Raw genomic sequence first — 20892 nt, forward strand, 5'->3', positions numbered from 1 at the left:
CTGTGATTGGATCAAACAGGATGCTGGAGTAAACCTATTTCAGCATCCTTCTCAGCATTTTTGTGGGTGAGTCTCAAGACCATCTCCATTTCATTGGTATCTGGTCTTTCTGTTCTGTAAACATATAATTGCCCACAAGTAATATGTAGTTATGTGTAGCCTCAATTTTCTTAACAAATATATTTTATTATGAACTTATTAACCGAGAATACGTCACTTATAACCCGACTAACCGAAACAATAGGAGAAGAAGATTAGAGAATACAATAATAAAACTATGAAGATATCAGTCCCGAGGAACGATTCTCCTGGTGTAATCAGCAGGATTTTTTCTGTTGGAACCTGGAGCAACCAGAACCCAGAACCTCAGCAGGAGCTGGAGCCCCGAAGCCTTCCCTCAAGTGGTTCTCTCTAGGAGCATCTCAAAGTGGAGCGATGAACAGCCAAAATTATCCCAAGTCCCGCCTCTTGTTTTTGGCTCACTTACATATCTCCTCCCAGAGTTTGTCCACAGATCTTTACAGCTGGCAACACTCAAGCTACCGCACGAGGTGGTTTGCCTTCTAGTGGATTAACATCACCTGTTCTCTCACAAGACCTTTCCCCATCCCACACTTGGTATCATAACAAAGACAGGTTTATCTCTCCTTCGGTTATGTAATAATATGTGTACAAAATGTGCAGTGTGCATGGATCAGCTAAAGATGATTGTTTTTGTTCTTTGTTTAAGCAGGTGAAAGACATTTGTCTTCTTTTATAAGCCAGTCTGAACTGTATACCAGACTGTAATACGCATTCTTACCTCTGCCATATGAGAGGATGGCATGACAAGTCCCGAGGACTCTGTAGCCAACAAGATTTATTGGCTGCTCAAAGTCACTCATGTCTCAGCCAGTCTCAGAGACGTTTCCACATAAAGGGGCCAGCACAAACATTACCTGTCCTGGTCTTTTCGATTTCCTTCCCTCCGTCTGTAGCCAAGATCTCCAGGGGGCTCTCCCTCAGTCAAATCAGATTCTTATCAATTGGATAGAAGGCAAAGCTTTTCTTCTCCTTTTGGAGCAAATGTAAAATCTCCCCAATGCAGCGCACCTGCTTTCTTCCATTTTGGGAATAAGAACCTTTCTGTGCTGATCCAATTCATCAGTGCTTTGTAAACCCCGGTTCTTTTTAGAAGCCGTGGGACTTGTCTCATTTAAAAAATTTAAAGTCATTAAATCATTTTTAATCTATTTTTGAGAGTCCCTTTTGTTTTATGAGAATTTTCCTACAGTTCTGTTAGATCTCTCTACAATATTTTGATCTGTATGACTGTTAGTTATATCTGTAATAATTTTTATGTCATATTCTCCAAAAGCCTGCTGTATTTAAATGAATATACATGCTGAAGCACCATCAGGCCCAACTTAAAAAGAGACGTAAAAACAGTCCCCGTTTCTAATAAATGTGAAACCTCTGAATCATTCTTTTCAGAATTTAAGGCAAAATCCTATTTGAGTTCTGAATATGAACCTATGGCAGGGTCTGGATTCTCTAAACTCTGTACCAGAAGCGTTCAAGCCACTGCAAGGCCTTGCTCCAAGGCAACACCAAACAGGGTCTGTGTTTATAGTTTAGCATTTAGGCCTTTATGCAGTAATTGCATCTTGACAATACACATATAATATATAGTCTGACCATGTATTCTGTAATTTCCTTAAGCCTCTGTTGTAGCCTCAATTTCCTTAACAATTATACTTTATTATGATCTTATTAAATGAGCATACCTCCCTTATAACCCGACTAGCCTAAACAAGAGGAAAAGGAGAGTAAAGAAAACAAGAGGGAAACCTTCTGGGTGTCAGTTCCTAGGAACGATTCTCCTGGCGTAGTCAGCAGGATTTCAGCAGACCAGCAATTCCATCAAAGTTGCTGCTGGAACCTGGAGCAACCAGAACCAGGAGCCTCAGCTGGAGCCCAAAGCCTTGAAGCCTTCCCTGCAGCAGTTCTCTCTAGGAGCGTCTCAGAGTGGAGTGATGACCAAAGACCAATCTCCTCCATGGAGTGGTCAGCTTCAAAGTAGATAACATCACCTGCTCTCTCACAAGCCTTTTCCCCATCCCACACATGGGATCAAAACAAAAACATGTTTATCTCCCCTTCACTCTGTGGATTTTTCTCTTCTGGAACTATCCTCTCTGATGCTATTGTAAGTTCTAGATCAGATTTCTCTGAAGGGTCTCTATTTTGATTCAATGATTCTTTCAACCTCTGTTCTATTACTAATCTAGCATCTAATTACTCAGTTTCTTTGTCTCCAAATATTGTATTTTGATCTTTCTTTTTTTTTTAAATTTTGTTTTGTTTTTCAAGACAAAGTCTCTCTGTGTTAGCCTTGGCTATCCTGAACACACTTTGTACACCAGGCTGGCCTCGAACTCAGAGCGATCCACCTGCCTCTGCCTCCCAAGTGCTGGGAATAAAGACATGTGCCACCACGCCTGGCTGATCTTTCTTTAAAAGGATATATAGAACTATAATTACTATTGAATATATAATTATTTGTATGTTGACAGTCAAAACAAACATATTGGGTCAGGATACCCTCTTTGACACTGTCTTCCATCTTTTCATATGGAAAAATATTTTTAATCTCTGTAAGTCTCTCTATGGAGACTTATTCCATTATTTAAATTCTGTATCTAATTTTACCCAAACTCTTTCCCAATTTTACATGGCTTATTCCTTTTAGTTTATTTAATCTTGTCTTTCAGGATTTTAATTTACCAGTTTTAAACTTAATACTTTACCAGTTCAGAAGCTTGGGTCTTCTCGGATTGCATCTTGTGTATCACTGTGCTTGGCCAGACTCCCTCCCTCAGTTCACAGGGAGAGGCGTTCTCTGATCCTGGCCTAAGACCAAATCACATTCCTGAGGTTTCTCCACTTCCTTCTCTTCTCTCATACCTGTCTCTCCCTTCCCATGATCTTTCTTTCCTCCAAGCCTGTGAATCTTAGCTCTGCCTGCCTCACTTCTGCCCTGCCCAGGTATGTAGGCAACTTTACTTAGCCAATAAGGGATAATTTTGGAGGCAGGGTTACACAGCATCATTTCCAATACATGACAGTCTGGTCATAAGATACAGCAAGCCGACCTCGAGAAACAAAATACTTGCAATCAAATACTGAAGGAGATTAAGCAGATCCGAATTGAAAAGGCTGAAGTCAAAGTATTGTTATTTGTAGATTTATACACATGACAAATGGACTGAAAGACAAATCAGGGGAGCAACACCCCTCATAATTACCACAAATATTAAATTTCTTGGAGTAAATCTAACTAAGGAAATGTCTTTTATGACAAAAACATCACATCTTTTAAAAAAGAAATTGAAAGGTGCCTCATTAGTACAGTAGGTAGTGCGCCAGTCTCATAAAAAAGAAATTGAAGACAATTGCAGAAGATTGAAAGATCGCCCATGATCATGGATAGGCAGGATTAACAGAGTAAAATATCTCCATCCCGGGCTGGAGAAGTGGCTCAGAGGTTAAGAGCACTGACAGCTCTTCCAGAGGTCCTGAGTTCAATTCCCAGCAACCACATGCTGGCTCACAACCATCTATAATGTGATCTCATACCCTCTCTGACCTGCAGATGTACATGTAGACCACTGTATACATAATAATAAATAAATCTCCATCCTATCAAAAGCAACAGATTCAAGACAATATCTAAATTCTAACATAATTCTTTAGAGACCTTGAAAAAGTAATACACAACTTCATATGAAAACATAAACAAATCCAGGCAACCTAAAACTGTCCTGTACAAAACAAACAAACAAACAAAAACAACAACAAAAACAAACAGCCACCAACAAAAAACCAACCAAATGAATCTTCTGAAGGTGCCACCATCTTTGATTTCAAGCTTCTTCAAAGCAGATGACACCTTCAATGGGATAAATTGGCAGTCTATAGAAGGGAGAGAGGAGGTGGGGGAAGTGGGAGGAATAGCTGTGGTTGGGATACATCATATGAGAAAAAAATTAAATTAATTTAAAAACATAGCACATCAAAACAAACTACCCCAGAAACCATTTCCTTAAAGAACATAAAAAAAATTTAAGACCCTCAACTAAATTCCCACTTAGATCATACTTTATATCATACTTTATAACTGGCCTGCTCTTATCCCTATGACAAAAGGTTGGCTCAACTTGTGGAAATCTTGTGTATAATAAACCATATTGATAGAGAAAAATGGAATCCACACAGCTGTCTCAATAGCTGCAGACAAGGCAATTGTGAAATGTCAAAATACTTGTATAATAAATCCCTAGGAAAGCGGGAATGGATGGCCAACCTTCCAACATCCAATGGAAGGCTGTGTGTGACAAGCCCATAGACCATCCTCAAAGGAGGAGACACTGAAAACATGTCTCTAAAATTTGGCAGGAGGTAAGGGTTCCCTATCTATATTGCAATACAAGAAGAGGCTCAGATGCTTCACTAAAGAAATAAGAGAATAGAAAAATAGCAAAGGGGTAAAATGGGAAGGGAGGAAGTTCAACTATCCCTGTATGCAAATGATATAACCCTATAGTTAAGAGGTTCCACACTCTATAGAAAAACTTATCAATACTATTTCAGTCATTAGCTTTCTTATAACACCAACAACTTACCGTCCGGGAAACTCTTCAGGGACAAAAACCTGTACATTTACAGTAGCACCATAAAAAACAAGAAGTACAGGAGTAGTTGCTCACATTACCAGAGGAAGTAAAAGACTTCTATATATAAAGACTAAAAATGAGAAAATAAACTACCAAAACAAGACATTACAGGAGAGAAGGATATTACATCTTCCTGGATTTGCAAACGTCAAGTTGTAAAAATGGCTATATTAATACTCACATGAAATAAGGATGTAGGCCAATGTACTTCCAGATCAACAATCAAACATAAAGCAGTAAGTCAAGGGATGTGGTATTTTTGACCAAGGCATCAAAACCATAATCTGAAATAAACAGCCTTTTCAATAAATAGTGCTGGAAAAACTGGATGTCCAACTGCAGAGAAATGAAATGTTGCTCACCCTGCAGAAAAATCAATTTGAAATAAAGAGTAATTTAACGTTGAAAATGCAAAAACATGATATATTAACTAATGCCAAACACAAATGTACACAGGAATCACATAAGTGGTATCTACATTTATGCGAAAGAGAAACATTCACAATACAAAGGGTTGTACTGACACTACATCTGTGCTTGTTCATACAGCTGTGTGAGTACATAGGTTAAGAAGAGAGGGAACATGCCGGGCAGTGTTGGAAAATGCTTTTGATCCCAGCACTTGGGAGGCAGAGGTAGGCGGATTGCTGTGAGTTCGAGGCCAGCCTGGTCTACAAAGCAAGTCTTGGCTGTCCTGGAGATTTAGCAACTGTTCAAATTTCAGTGATAAAATAAGGACACAAGAGCAACTAAAAGAAAGGGTTTAATGTGGATCACGGTTCAAGGTCACTGCCTTCCAAGATGTTTTAGTCAGTGTTCCATTGCTGTGAACAGACACCATGACCAGGCCAACTCTCATAAGAAACAGCATTTAATTGGGACTTGTGTACAGTTTCGGAGGTTTTGTCCACTATCATAATTGTGGGGAACATGGTGGAACACTGACAGATATGCTGGAGGAGCTGAGAATTCTATATCTGGATCCATAGTCAGCGGTTGGCTCTAGTTCCTTCACGATTAGATTTTATTATGAATGTATTAAACAAAGGTATCTTCCTTACAACCCAACTATCCTAAGCAGGAGGGAAAGGAGGTTAAGGAGAATAAGAGTAAACCTTCTGGGTATCAGTTCCACGGGATGAATCTCCAGGCATCTCCAGGCCTGCTTGCACATCCTCTCCCCATTAGAAGCAATCCGCACCCTTGTGGTATGACCCTGTAGCCTCCTCTCTCTTCTCTCTGCCTGCTTTCTCCCAGAGTCTGCAACCCCTGGTCTCTCCTCTGGCTGCCCCCAGCCCCCATTGATGGTCGATTTGCAACACAATAGCCAGCCTGGTGTCCCCAGTCCTTTTCCTTAATTCTGGACCCAGGATGGCTCCTCTCCTTCTATTACAAAGTTTATCACAGTGGGGTATCCGTGGTGTCTCAAAGGGGCAAAGTCAGCCAAGATTGCTTTCACCTGGGGCCCAGTCATTCCTACCACAGCATGAAGTGCAAGACACTGGGCCTGAGCTTTTGGAACCTCACCTTCCATCCCCAGTGACACTTACTCCAGTGATGCCACATTTCTTAATCCCCTTTCCAGTAGTGGCACTATATGATGACTAAGCATTCAAATCCACAAGCCCTTGGGGGACATGCTTATTCTCCCATCACACGTGGTGGGGAAGGCAAGACAACAGGAGGTTAAAGCAGCTGCTCATGCATCGCCCATGGTCAGCAATCAGAAGGAGACAGAAGAACGGTTGTTCCGGGGGTATTTTCTTCTTATACCATCCAGCACCTCAATCACACAGATGCTTCCAACCACAGTCTCCTGACTTCAATTCAACTAAGAAAGACGAGCCCTGCAAATAACCACCAGAGGCTTGCCTCTCATTTGATTCTAGATCTCACTGTTAACAACAGAGATTTAAGTACTACTTCTCGGACCTTGTCTACATAAAGTATAAATACAGTGCAAAAACACAATTTAAGTTTATTTTGTGTGTGTGTGTGTGTGTGTGTGTGTGTGTGTGTGTGTGTGTGCACACGCGTGTGCGTGCCCATGCACAAAGGTCAGAGGACGATCTTTAGAGGAAATTCCTTCTTTCTATGTTGTCAGTACTTGGAACACTAATACAGCTGTAGGTCTTGGTGGTCATCCAGTCTGTCCCCAAAGCCATCATGCTAGCTCCAGCTACAAAGGTTTAAGTTTTAACATTCTTTCTCATTCCTACAATCTTACACTCATCTCATAAGTAAAATAGGATCAACTTGAAAAGCCCACAAACTATTAAACAGTTCAAGAGTATGAAAGACTTCTACATCTCATGTGATACTCAAGGCAATCTCTTAACTGTGAGGTCCTACAACATAAAAACAAGTGCCTATTTCTCCCACACATTGGCATAGAAAAATATCCTTCTAAAACAGAAGAAACACAAGACATCTAGGAAGGATCAGCACCAACCCAGGAGGACAAACTGTAGATGAACTTCAATTTTGAACATGGCTGCCCTAGCAAGGGATGACATCCAAAGGCCTTTTAGGTCTGTGTGAACCATCAGAATACAAACATGCCTTTAATGCAGGAGACAGAGGCAAACAAATATAAGGTCAAGGCAAGCTTGTTATATAGCAAATATCAGGTAAAGAAAAGTGTAGGTCCAGCCATGGTGGTTTATGCCCTTTATCCCAAATGATGAAGATAAAGATAATTTGTAGAAGTACCCATGTTTGAATAATCTATAATTGAGCAACAGAAAAAAAAAAGGAGATGAATTAGAGAAGATTTGACAAACCAGGACACACCCCAACTCTTATGAGTAGAGGAAAAGGAAGCTACTTAAGGGGCAATACAGAGAGAGAGAGGAGGCAGTTTTACTGTGTCAGTAATAGAGACAGGTGGCAGAGAGAGGAGAGGTGAAGACCAAATGAGCCAGAGAATGAGAAGGAGCCAGGACAGTACAGCAGATTGCTGGAGTTAGTTTGAGGCCAAGCAGAGCAATTTAGAGACTGAGAAAAGTCAGATTGAATAAGTCAGCTGGTAGAGGTGTTAAGCCAGAACAGGCAAGTTGAACCAGCCAGCCCAGAGCTCAGTTAAAACAAGAAAGGGTGAGCTTATTAAGCAGTTATGTCTCAGAGGTGAAAAACATTCTAGGCCCAGGTTAGATATGTGAAGGCTAGAAGCATCCAGGACTATGCCTACATTTGCAGACTGGCAATAACCCTCTGAGACACTTGAAACAGACAAATAAAAGTTCCTTTAACAACAAACACACAATGGATAAAGAAACTGTGGTACATTTACACTATGGAATACTACTCAGCTATTAAAAACAAGGAATTTCCAAAATTTGTGGACAAATGGATTGAAATAGAAATTGTCATAATGAGTGAGTTCACACAGAAGCAAAAAGAGCTAAATGGTATATACTCACTTATATCGAGACACTAGTCCAAGGTGTACGTCCCCATGAAAAACTATACCTACCAGAATAGTGGGTAAGAGGGGAGGACATCCTATTGAAACTTTAGGTGTGAGAAGCCTGGGAGAAAGAGGAATGGAAGGATCCAGTGGGTCCTGGAAAACTACAGGCGAGTCTGGGCCCTGGGGCCCTCCGCAAACTGTGGCAACAGCCAAGGAAAAAATAGGCAGTAAAAACCTTGAACCCCTACCCGGACTAGCCGATGGACATTCTCCACTGTTGAGTGGAGAAGGAGATCTAACTTTCACACAAACTCTGGTGCCCCATATTTGAGCATGTCCCTTGGACGGAGATGCCTGGTGGCACTCAGAGGAAAGATAATAGGTCACCAAAGAGAGACTTGATACCGTATGAGCATATTCAGGGGGAGGAGGTCCCCCTCAGACACAGACTTAGGGGAGGGGAGGGGAGTAGGGGGGAAGTGGGAGGAAGGGAGGAATGGGAGGATACATGGGATGGGCTAACAACTGAGATGTAATATGTATAAATTAATAAAAATGTATTAAAATAAAAAAAAACACACAATCTGAAAACTCTCCTCTTTTGACATCCAGGATTTTTGATGCCCTGGTGTTGACTCCAAAGGACTTATGTGGCCCCACCTTCCAGCTTCATCTGGAAAGACACATAGCCTCTCCTAGGCATGCTCCATCCACTGTTGGCAGCTTTCCTTAGTAGATCCGGGGCTTCCCTTCTTGCTACAACTGCTATCTACAATAACTTGGGAGCATGTAATAATTTGGTTTTTATAAAAAAAAAATAATATCCCCAGTCTTGTGTGATCTGCTTAATTCTAGAATCAATGACTTGTTTTTTTCCCCAGCACATCAAACAATGATGTCATATCTATTCCAAGAAATAGGTCAAAATTGTCAAAACTGCTTATTAACAGAATAAACTTCTACTTATTATGATCTAATGGAGGATGAAATATTGTACTATACTCTTTGCCTTCACAGAATGTTTTCTGCTAAAATCTTATTTACTCCTTTGCGATATATGTCAGACAAAGTTACTGCCAGAGCCATATGTAGGTTTCTACATAATAGGAATTCACTCATGGATAATCAGAATGGAGTTTCAATTAAAGACATTCTACATCATTTGTATTTGTAGGGTTATCAACAAAACAAATTTCCTGATATGAAGGTATGTCAAATAATCTATTGTTGGAGTTTGTGGTAGTATCTCTTAAATATAAATTTATCATCTACCACATTAGATTTGAGTTTCTGAGGGTTCTTAGGGGATTTCTTTCCACTACAAGTTTTTGGTGTTTAATTGCCAATAAAAATCAGTAAATTTTTATTTCTTTGAAACAGTGCAACTTTTTTCTTCCATTGTGAATGCTCTAGTGCAGAGTTAAGGTTGAAGAAACCAGAAAGCATTGACACTATCTCCAATATAGTGGCTCCGATGATAACTAAGGTATAAAAAGAGTAGAAAGCCTTGCTACATTCTTCACTCCATCTGATTTCTGCTTGTGTGATGAAAGCCATGGCAAACAACCACACAGGGAATAAAAGGTGTTATTTCAGTTCACTGGCTACATTTCATCATCCTTCTAAGCTAGGGCAGGAGAACATCACTGAAATCTAGACACAGCACATGAGACAGAAATCATGGTGGAATACTGCTTTCTTTCTTCTTCACTCTGGCTTCAGATCACAATTCTCAATCGCTCAGGACCACGTGGCCAGCAGTGACACGTCCAAGGAGCACTGTCATCACATAATGGTCAAGATTCATCTACTTGAACTAGTACTTCAAACAGGTCCCTACAGACATACATACCCATGAGTCAATCAGATCCAGTCATACACCCATTTGAGAAGCTGTCACATGTTATTTGTCTGTGAAGCTGAGAGCAGAAGCAAAATAGGACAACACCACCATTGGCAAACTTATCAGTAAATATTCTTTGGAGTTGATGAGGGTTTCCTCATTATTTGTGTGTGAAATTTTGTGTAACTGAAGGTTAAACATATTATTGAAGGCCATTATTTGGGTGTATAGAGTTTCTCCCTAGTATGGAATCTCAGAGGAAACTTATGAGTCAGCTAAAGACCATGCCATAATCTTAGCATTTGTAGTGCACTCTACCAATATGAACCCTATGATGTAGATATAGGCATGAAAAACAGCTAAATGCCTGGGCATACTCCACATTTGCAGAATTGTGTGTGACATTTTTTATTTACAGCAAAGGGTGATATAGAAAACTTTATCAACTCTTTACATTTAGAGGACTGTTGCTCTGTATGAACAGTTTTATTTTTTGCTTATGGGATGAAAGCTTTTAAAGCCATTGTCACATCCTTCCCTGTTTCTCTGCAGGATAAATTCTATGGAGGTCAGAAATGTGGACTTAATGGTAAAGAACTCACTACATTCTTCCCATGTGTATGGCTGCCCTCAACTATTAATTCTTTTGTGCTAGGTAAAGCATGAATGACTCCATGGGATTTACTACATTCCTCCTGCTTATAGGGCTTTATTAAGATTGAATATTTTGATTACGTTTAGGGTCTGAAGATGTGTAAACATTATATGAACATTTTAACATTTGTAATATTTCTCTCCAATCTGAACTACATTGTGTTGATAAATAAAAGAAAGCTTATCATGTACCCACCTCCCATGGAGAGCAGTCAAGCCCTAGGATTATCCATGTTAGATACTCCTCCCACACAAATCCCCTACTTGCAGAGGAAGTCCAACTGAGACTGCAGAAGAGAGCTATGGTTATTCACTGAGTTCCAAATTCTGGCCTCTGGCTCTACCTGCTTCCAGAAGAGGACTATCAGGCCCCAGGAGCATCCACTCTCCAAACCACAGCTCTACAAACCTTCTTGAGGAGACATGCTGGCCCTTACAGACACCTGGTTCCAAGCTACAGCCCATGGCTTTATCCTCAAATCATCAAGCTATACCCACCTTCCTTAGGAGTCCATCAGGCACCAGGAACACCCAGCCCACACCAGGGACAACCAGGTAGCTAAATACCAGTAAAAGAAAACAATCAACAAGAGCCAGGGCAATATGGCACCACTAGAACCCAGCTATCTTTCTATGGCAAGCCATGGATATCCAAATGCAGCTGAAACACAGGAAAATTACCCTAAATCTATTCTTATGAAGATGATAGAGGCTTTTAAGGAGGAAGCAAATAAATGCCTTAAAATACATGAAAATATAATCAAACAGATGGCAGAAATAGTAAAATGGTTCAATACTGGAAAATGGAAATAGAAACAATAAGAAAACACAAACTCAGCATATCCCGGAGATGGAAAACTTAGGGAAAAAAACAGGAACTACAGACATAAGCATCAGCATCAGAATACAAGAGATGGAGGAGAGAATCCCAGGTACAGGAGATACAACTTTATCAATTCATTGGTCAAAGAAAATGTTAAATTTAAAACATTCTTGACACAAAACATCGAAGAAATCAGGGTCACTATGAAAAGATAACACCTAACAATAATAGAACGAGAAGAGACAATTCCCAGTTCCAAGGACTAGAAAATAACATAAGATCTCGACTTAAATAACAACAACAAAAACACCACTTTGACAGTAACTAAGATATTCCAATACACATGTTGCTGACACTGTACAGTTGATGTGACAGTGACAAAAACAGCCATGATCAGAATGAGGAACTCTATCACAGCTGTCACTTGCCTGACAGAAACTCATGCTACCTCCCTGATATCAAACACATTCTGATTCAGAGAAAAAAATACATTTTCAACAAAATTATAGAAGAAAAGTTTAACCTAAAGAAAGTGAAGTTTATAATTAGATAAGAAGCTTACAGAATATCAAATAGATTGGACCAGAAAAGAAAAGCCTCCTGCTGCATAATATTCAAAAGATATAAATTTATAGAATAAATAAAGAATATTAAAAGCTGCAAAGGAAAAAGGCTAAGTAACATATAAAGTTAGGCCTATCAGAATTATACCTGACTTCTCAACAGAGACTCTAAAAGCCAGAAAGGCCTGGGCAGATGTCCTGCAGACTCTAAGAGACCACAGATGTCAGCCCAGATTACTATATTCAGCAAAACTTTCAATCACCATTGATGGGGAAAACAAGATATTCCATGACTAATAAAAATTTAAACAATATCTATACACAATTCCAGCTCTACAGAAATTACTAGAAGGAAAACTCCAACCCACGGAGGTTAACTACACTCAAGAAAACACAGGACATAAGTCCTGTGCAACAATACCAAAAGAGAAACACACACACACACACACACACACACACACACACACACACACATACCACCACCATTAAGATAACAGGAAGTAATAATTATTAGTCATTAACATCCCTTAACCTCAATGAACTCAATTCCCCAATAAAAATACACAGGTTAATAGAATGGATATCAAACGCCTACTACAACCGACTCTTACCAATGAACAGGTTATCAGGACAGAAGCTAAACAGAGAAATAGTGTAACTACCAGATGTCATAAATCAAATGGATCTATCAGATATCTACAGAAAATTTCACCCAAACACAAAAGAATATACCTTGTTCTCAGCATCTCACAGAACCTATTCCAACACTGACTATAAAGTTCATCACAATGCAATCCTCAATCAATACAAGAAAATTAAAATAACCCTTTGTATCTTAACATTTCACCATGGATTAAAGTTGGACTTCAACAACAACAGAAAGTCCACAAATTCACGGAAACTGAACAACTCTCTATTCAATAATCACTGGGTCAGGGAAGAAATATATAAACCAAAGACTTCATAAAATTCAATGAGAATGAAGGTACAGCATACTCAAGTGTATGGGACACAATGAAAGCTGTGCTAAGAGGAAAGTTCAAAGCTCTAAGTGCCTTCATAAAGAAATTGTAGAGAGCTTATACTACCAACTTATCAGCATACTGGAAGATCTAGAAAAAAAAAAAGAAGCAAACACACCTAACAGTGGTAGATGGCAGGAAACAATCAAGCTCAGGGCTGAAATCAATAAATTAGAAGCAAAAAGAACAATACAAAGAATCAACTAAACCAAGAGCTGGATCTTTGTGAAAATCAACAAGACAGACAAATCCTTGGCCAAATGAACTGAAAGGCAGAGACAATATCCAAATTAAGAAAATCAGAAATGAAAAGAGGGTCATTACAACAGAAACTGAGGAAATCCAAAGAACCAGTAGGTCTTACTTCAAAAGCCTATATTCCACAACATTGGAGAATCTAAATTAAATGGATGATTTCCTTGATAGATTCGACATACTAAAATTAAATCAAGGTCCAGTAAACAAATTAAACAGTTCTATAACCCCTAAGAAAATAGAAGCTGTTATTAAGTCTCCCAACCAAAAGAAAAAAAAAAAGCCCTGGGCATTATGGTTTCATCATAGAATTCTATCAGACTTTCAAAGAAGAGCTAATACCAATACTCCTCAAACTATTCCACAAAATAGAAACAGAAGGAACATCACCAATTTCAAGTCTCTGAAGAAAGAAATTGAAGAAGATATCAGAAGATGGAAAGATCTCCCATGCTCTTGTAACAGTAAGCTTAACAGTAAAAATGGTCATCTTACCAAACACAATCTACAGATTCAAATTCAATTACCATAAAATATCAATGTAATCCTTTAGAAATCTTGATAGAACAATTCTCAACTTCATATGGAAAAACAAACAAACAAACAAAAACGAGAACAGAAAAAACTATCCTGTACAATAAAAGAACTTCTGGAGGTATCACCACCCCTGATTTCAAGCTGTACTACAGAGCAATAGTAATACAACCCACATGGTACTGGCATAGAAACATACAGGTTGATCAATAGAATAGAAACAGAGACCCAGAAATAAACCCACACACTTATGGATACCTGGTTTTTGACAAAGAAACAAAACCCATAAGATGAAAAAAGAAGCATCTTCAACAAATGTTGCTCGTCTAACTGGATGTCTGAACGTTGAAGAATACAAATAAATCTATATTTATCACCCTACACAAAACTCAAGTCCATATGGATCAACGACTTCAACATAAAACCAGATATATTAAATCTAGTAGAAGAGAAAGTGGGGAAGAGTCTTGAATTCATTAGGACAGGAGACAACTTCTTGAACAGAACACAAACAGCTCAGGCTCTAAGATCAACAATTAATAAATGGGACCTCATGAAACTGAAAAGCTCCTGCAAGGCAAAGGACTCTGCCAATAGGACAGAACAGCAGCCTATAGAATGGGAAAAGATCTTCACCTACCCTACATCTGGCAAAGGGCTAATATCCAAAATATATAAAGAACTCAAGAAATTAGACAACAACAAAGCCAACAACCCAAATAAAAATGGAGTATGGAGCTAAAAAGAATTCTAAACAGAGGAATCAAATGGCAGAGAAGCACTTAAAAAAAGAAAGGTTAAATGTCCTTAGTCATTAGGGGAACATAAATTAAAATGACTTTCAGATTCCATCTCACACACATCAGAATAGCTAAGATTAAAAAAAAAAAAAAACCTCAAGTGACAGCACATGCTGGCAAGGATGTGGAGAAAGGGGAACACCACTTCACCGCTGGTGGGAGTGCAAACATGTATAACCACTGTGGAAATCAATCTGGCAGTTTCTCAGAAAATTGGAAATAGATGTACCTGAAGACCCAGCTATACCACTCCTCGGCATACACCCAAAAGACGCTCCACCATTCAACATGGACTCTTGCTAAACTATGTTCACAGCAGCTTTATTCATAATAGCCAGGAACTGGAAGCAATCAAAATGCCACTCAACTGAAGAATGGACAGAGAAAAGGTGGCACAGTTACACAATGGAACACTACTCAGATATTAAAAACAAAGAGAATACAATTTGAAGGCAAATGATTGGAACTAGAAAAGATCATGCTGAGTGAGGTAACCGAGACCCAGAAATACAGACATTGTATGTACTCACTTATAAGTAGATATTTGTCATATAGTACAGGATTACCATACTACAATCCACAGACCCAAAGAAGCCTAGGAAGGCCCAAAGGAGGAAGCTTGAATCTCATTCAGAAGGAGAAAATAAAATAGGAATTGGAGGTGGATGGAGGGGAGCAAGTGTGGGGACTATTGGAGAGAGCAGGTGTGAAAGGGCTGGGTGAGATTGGAGATGGGGAGCATCTCTGGGATTTGCCAGAGGCCTGGGATACGGGAGGCCCCAGGAATTCTATATGGGCACCATAGCTGAGACACCAGGGTTATGAAGCCAGAAGTGGCCACCTCCTGTAGCCAGGAAGGGCTTCCAGTGGAGACAGGGGGACACCAACCCACCCACAAAACCTTTGAGCCAAAATTTGTTCTGCCTACAAGATATACAGGGATAGAGATGGAGCATAGACCAAGGAAATGGACAACCAAAGACTAACACTACTTGAGACCCATTCCATGGAAGAGAACTAAACCCTGAAACTATTAATGTTATTCTGGTATGCTTGTAAACAGGAGTCTATCATAACTTCTCTGAGAGGCTCCACCCAGCAGCAGATGGAAACAGATGCAGAAATACCCGGCTAAATATTAGACAGAACACAGTGAGTCATATGGAAGAATTAGGAGAAGGACAGAGGGAGCTGGAAGGGCCATGAACTCCACAAGAAGACCTACAGAGTCAACTAACCTAGGTCCACGGGGGCTCACAGAGACTGAATCACTCACAAAAGAGCATGCACAGGCTGGTCTTGGATGCCCTACACATATGTAGCAGATGCACAGCTTCGTCTTCACGTGGGTCCCTCAACAACTGAAGGAGGGGCTTTCTCTGATTCTAAGGCCTGCCGCTGGCTCCTGTTCCCCTAACTGGGGTGTCTTCTCTGGCCTGAGTGGGAAAGGATGCGCCTAGTCCTGCACTGGCTTAATGTGCCAGGGTGAGTGGGTGCTCATGGGTGACTTCCCCCTTTTCTGGGGAGAAAGAAAGGGGAGAATTGGGGGGAGTAGGGACTAGGAGGAGAGGAGTGGGGACCGCGATCAGAATGTAAAGTGAATAAACAAACTTTTAAAAAGGAAGCTTATTAAAGGGTTTGCAACATTTTTCACACTTGTGTCATTTCAGTCTAGAATGAATTACGAGGTGGTTCAAAAGTTCTTGGTAAGATGCTGGCACATTCTTCACACGTGTACGCTTTCTCTCAAAAATGAATGTTTTGATTTTGCTTAAGACCAGAAGACTGGTGATAGCTCTTGCACATTCGTCACACTTGTAATGTTTCTCTACAGTATGGATTGTCTGGGGTTTAGAATGCGCTGTGGAACTTCTACAGGCTCTGCCACATTCTTTACATTTGTAGGGTTTCTCGCCAGGATGTATTCTTTGAAGATCCCTAAGTTTTTTTAGTATTGTTGAGCACTTTGCCATATCCTTTATATTTGTAAGTGTTCTCCACATTGTGGGTTAATTTGTGCTGATAGAGGACTGACTCTGTACAGAAGGCTTTTCCACATTCCTTCACTTTTTTAGGGTTTGTCTCAAGAACGGGTTATCAGATGAGTAGAGAGGATCTGGGAAGTTCAAAGGCCTTGCCACATACTTCACACTTGCAGGGCCTCTCTCCTGTGTAAATTCTCTTGTGTTTAGGAAGTAATGATGGAACACAGAAGGCCTTGCCTGTACTTTACATCTGTAGAGGTTTTCTTCCTGCATGTGTTCTCTTGTGTTTAGAAAGTAATGATTGACACAATGAAAGGCCTTGCCACACACTTGACACTTGTAGGGTTTTTCTCCTGTGTGAATTCTATTGTGTTTAGAAAGTAAGGAAGGATAATGGAAGGCCTTGCCACATATCTCACACTTGTAGGGTTTCTCTCCTGTATGGTTTTTCTTGTGTTTAGAAAGTAATGATGAAATACGGAAGTCCTTGCCACATATTTCACACTTGTATGGCTTCTCTCCTGTATGAATTCTCTTGTGTTTGTAAAGTAATGATGAAATACGGAAGGCCTTGCCACATACTTCACACTTGTACGGTTTCTCTCCTGTGTGAATTCTGTTGTGTACTGAAAGTAATGACAGCAAACGGAAGGCCTTGCCACACCCTTCACACTTGTAGGGTTTCTCCCCTGTATGGATTTTCTTATGTCCTGAAAGTACTGATGGTAAACAAAAGGCCTTGCTACAGATTTCACATTTGTAGGGTTTCTCTCCTGTATGGATTTTCTTATGTTTATAAAGTATTGATGGATAACGGAAGGCCTTGTCACAAACTTCACATTTGTGGACTTTCTCTTCTGTATGAATTCTCTTGTGATTAGAAAGTAATGATGAAATATGGAAGGCCTTGCCACACACTTCACACTTATATGGTTTCTCTCCTGTATGAATTTTCTTGTGCTTAGAAAGTGATGATGAAACATGGAAGGCCTTGCCACATACTTCACATTTGTAGGGTTTCTCACCTGTATGAAGACTCTTGTGTACAGAAAATAATGATGCTGAATGAAAGGCCTTGCTACATATTTCACACTTGTAGGGTTTTTCTTCTGTATGAATTCTACTGTGTTTAGAAAGTAATGTTGGCAAAGGGAATGCCTTGTTACATACTTCACACTTGTAGGGTTTCTCTGTTATATGAATTATTTTATGTTCATAAAGTAGTGATGGGTAACGGAAGGCCTTGCCACATACTTCACATTTGTAGGGTTTTTCTCCCTTATGAATTATCTTATGTTTATAAAGTCTTGATGGGTAATGGAAGGCCTTGCCACATACTTCACACTTGTAGGGTTTCTCTCCTGTATGCATCCTCTCGTGTTCCGAAAGTAATATTGGAGCATGGAAGGCCTTGCCACAAACTTCACATTTGTAAGGTTTTTCTTCTATATGAGTTATCTTGTGTTTAGAAAGTAGTGATGGAACATGGAAGGCCTTGCCACACACTTCACACTTGTAGGGTTTTTCTCCTGTGTGAATTCTCTTGTGTTTAGAAAGTAATGACGGATAATGGAAGGCCTTGCCACATACCTCACACTTACAGGGTTTCTCTCCTGTATGAATTCTCTTGTGTTCAGAAAGTGCTGATGGATAATGGAAGGACTTGTCACACTCTTCACACTTATAGGGTTTCACTCTGAAATGAATTCTCTGGTGGTTACTACAGGCTTTGTTCCGTTCAAAGGCTTTCCCACACTCATTGCACGTATAGCATTTTCCCCCTGGTGAGTAAAGATTGAGAGATAAGTGAAATCAGAGCAAAATTCTTTATATTTACAATGCTTTTTGTTTTTTAAAAAAGCTTTTTACTCATACTTGTGTTTTATTACATAAATGATGAGCTACATTCACATTGCTATACCTGTATTCAATAAAGCCTAATTTAAAATACACAATAGGTGAGAATCATGTAACTTTCCACTGAAGTAAGAAGACCATGACAACATAGAACACAGAAACAAAGGAACATTTTAATTAATGTCAAACATGTAAGGAAGGCACAACATCGACAACTAGGAAAAGCCATAACAGCATTTTGCAAATGGAAATCAGTCCCTCAAACAAGTACGGAAATAGTATTAGATAAAAACAAGGTATAAAGGTAGTCCAACTTATAAAACACCTGTATACACATTTTATATCTATATTGTAAGTACAGAGTTTTAGGTTTGAATGTTATGAGTGTTAGGCTGCATAAAGAGGAGACAGTCCATAATAACATTAGACAATAGATTTCAAGGATTTAAGAATTGTTATGCAAATCTTATGAAGAAAATAAATACCCAAGTTAAAGTTCACTTAGAAATGATAGAACTTTGGCTGTTTTTGTAAATACAAGTTAGCCTCATGGTAGTAGAAAACAAACTCATGAGAAACATGAATGTCAGATAGATGTCCTCCAATGACAGCAGAAGACAGAAAATGAAATCTTTAAAAGATGATTTGCATCAGAACACTATGTCTCAATGGCTTTCTGTTGGATACCCCACTCTGTCCTCTGCCCCCCTCATTCTGACACACCTGGGTGCATGGTGGCAGCTGCTTGTCTCTTCACATTTGCAGGCTGTTGTCTTTGCTCCAGAAATGTGACTAGGAATGGCTTAGAGGAAGCAAGACCTATTTGTGGGAACAGGGAACAGCATTGTTAAGGTGTTCTCCTGAGAAATAACATGTCTTTCCAGGACTGAATGTATAAGGAAGGAGACAGTACAGTGTAGAGGAGTGTAGAAGATTTGTTCTTTATGTGTTTTCTGATGGACACATCAGTATGTCTGGGATGAATTTAGGATTTTCAGGTCCTATTGGCATAATGTTCTTATGGATTTTGTCAAGTGTGTCGTTGTTCATTCAAAAGCTTATTTCTCTACCCCACTATCTGGTTTCAACCACACTGCATAGTGATGTTTATTCCAAGTATCTCCTGTCTCAAGTTGGTGTATACACATCATCATTTGTTCTCTGTACTGCAAATAAAAGCCAACTAGCCAATGCTACACAAGACAGAGGATAGGGCATCCAGGTTCAGTGAGGGTAAGAGAAAGAGAGGACGGAGAGGATAGAGCCATATGAAAAGAACAGGGTAGCACAAGGAGGAAGAAGCTGGATCTAGGATACAAATAAAAAGCAAGTATATGCAGGAAATCTGAATGGGAGGAAGCCAGAGTAGCTTGGAGGTTTAGGATGGAGTAATTATTGCTCAATATTGCGCTCTAGGCTAATTAAATAGATCCTAGTCTCTCTGGGTGGCTACTTGGGTATATAGCTGGTTAAGGAGTAGCCATTTATTTATTAAAAGAATAAGTAAATATTAAACATTAATAAGTATTCAATGAATGGTGATTCAACATGGGGCTTGAAGCTAAGCTTATAGCCTGAGAAGTCCTAGGTAAAGAACAATTTCTTAGCCAAAGAGCAAGGAACCAAAGACAAAATGCATTTCGCAAGTGCTGTTTGCTCCTGTCCATGGGCTTAGCTCTTACAGAGCAGCAGCAGTTATGGACAAATGGTGGGTTGGGGAGGCAAAATTAGGAAGCAGGCAGGCTTAAAGATAGAGTTAGGTCTAGAATTACACTTGAAATGGAAAATTCCATGGCAGAGGGCACTTGGATCTTTTTTGGCTTTGTTTTGGCTGTTACTGTCATGGACCTGGTTGCAATGTGTTTAATAGTGATCATGATTTTTTCAAGCCCTCAATAGGAATTTTCAAGGAAAAGGTGGGGAAAAGTCTGAGAGATACAATTAATAAGTTACAGGCAATGGGAAGGGAGGAAAAAACAGGGCTCTTCTTGATAGAGTTGATCGTGGCAAAAGCTCAAGGTTCTGTAGCTGTGAGATATTTGTAAAGTCTTTCTGAGCTAGGTCCCACAATACACATTAACAACACCTAGATCCCAAGTAATGATAGACTGGGCTCCACCGCTGCAGCCTAAGATGGTGCAGCTGGCCCAAAACTTAAAATTGTGTTGTGTCTTTGAATTTTGCTTAAAAGATTTTGTTTTTCCCTATAGTGGAAATAGAATATTTTTGGTTTTTTACATTGCCAAAACACGAGGTTTTTAAAAGATTTTTGACTGGATTTGCGAAGAGAAATTTAAACAGATAAATGAAAGCACCTTTAATCCCAACAAGATGAAGTTGGTCAGGAACCCTCTGCTGAGAAAGCAGGTTGTTTACAGGGCCAGCTTTAGGGGGGAAATGGTCAGTTTAAAATTTCCTGTTGCCATCAA

At 39.6% G+C, this 20892-nt stretch overlaps 1 protein-coding gene across 2 annotated transcripts in view; it reads right to left on the reverse strand.

The window, feature by feature from the left end:
• Nucleotides 1-13494: 13494 nt before the first annotated feature.
• The window catches only part of LOC311598058 (zinc finger protein 58-like), a 29108-nt gene continuing 21710 nt past the window's right edge, over nt 13495-20892 (reverse strand). The window contains exons 3-4 of one of the 2 annotated variants that reach the window (XM_084782858.1): nt 19187-19282; nt 13495-18387 (exon numbers count right to left, since the gene is read on the reverse strand). In XM_084782858.1, the coding sequence (XP_084638984.1) occupies nt 16685-18387; nt 19187-19282 (1799 nt within the window). In that variant the 3' untranslated portion in view covers nt 13495-16684. Of the gene's footprint in view, nt 18388-18641; nt 19283-20892 lie in introns of those variants that run through there. The other variant, XM_084782859.1, reaches the window with a different exon arrangement.

This window comes from Acomys minous (assembly GCF_964271855.1).
Source record: "Acomys minous genome assembly, chromosome: 5".
In the NCBI taxonomy this organism is placed as follows: Eukaryota; Metazoa; Chordata; class Mammalia; order Rodentia; family Muridae; genus Acomys; species Acomys minous.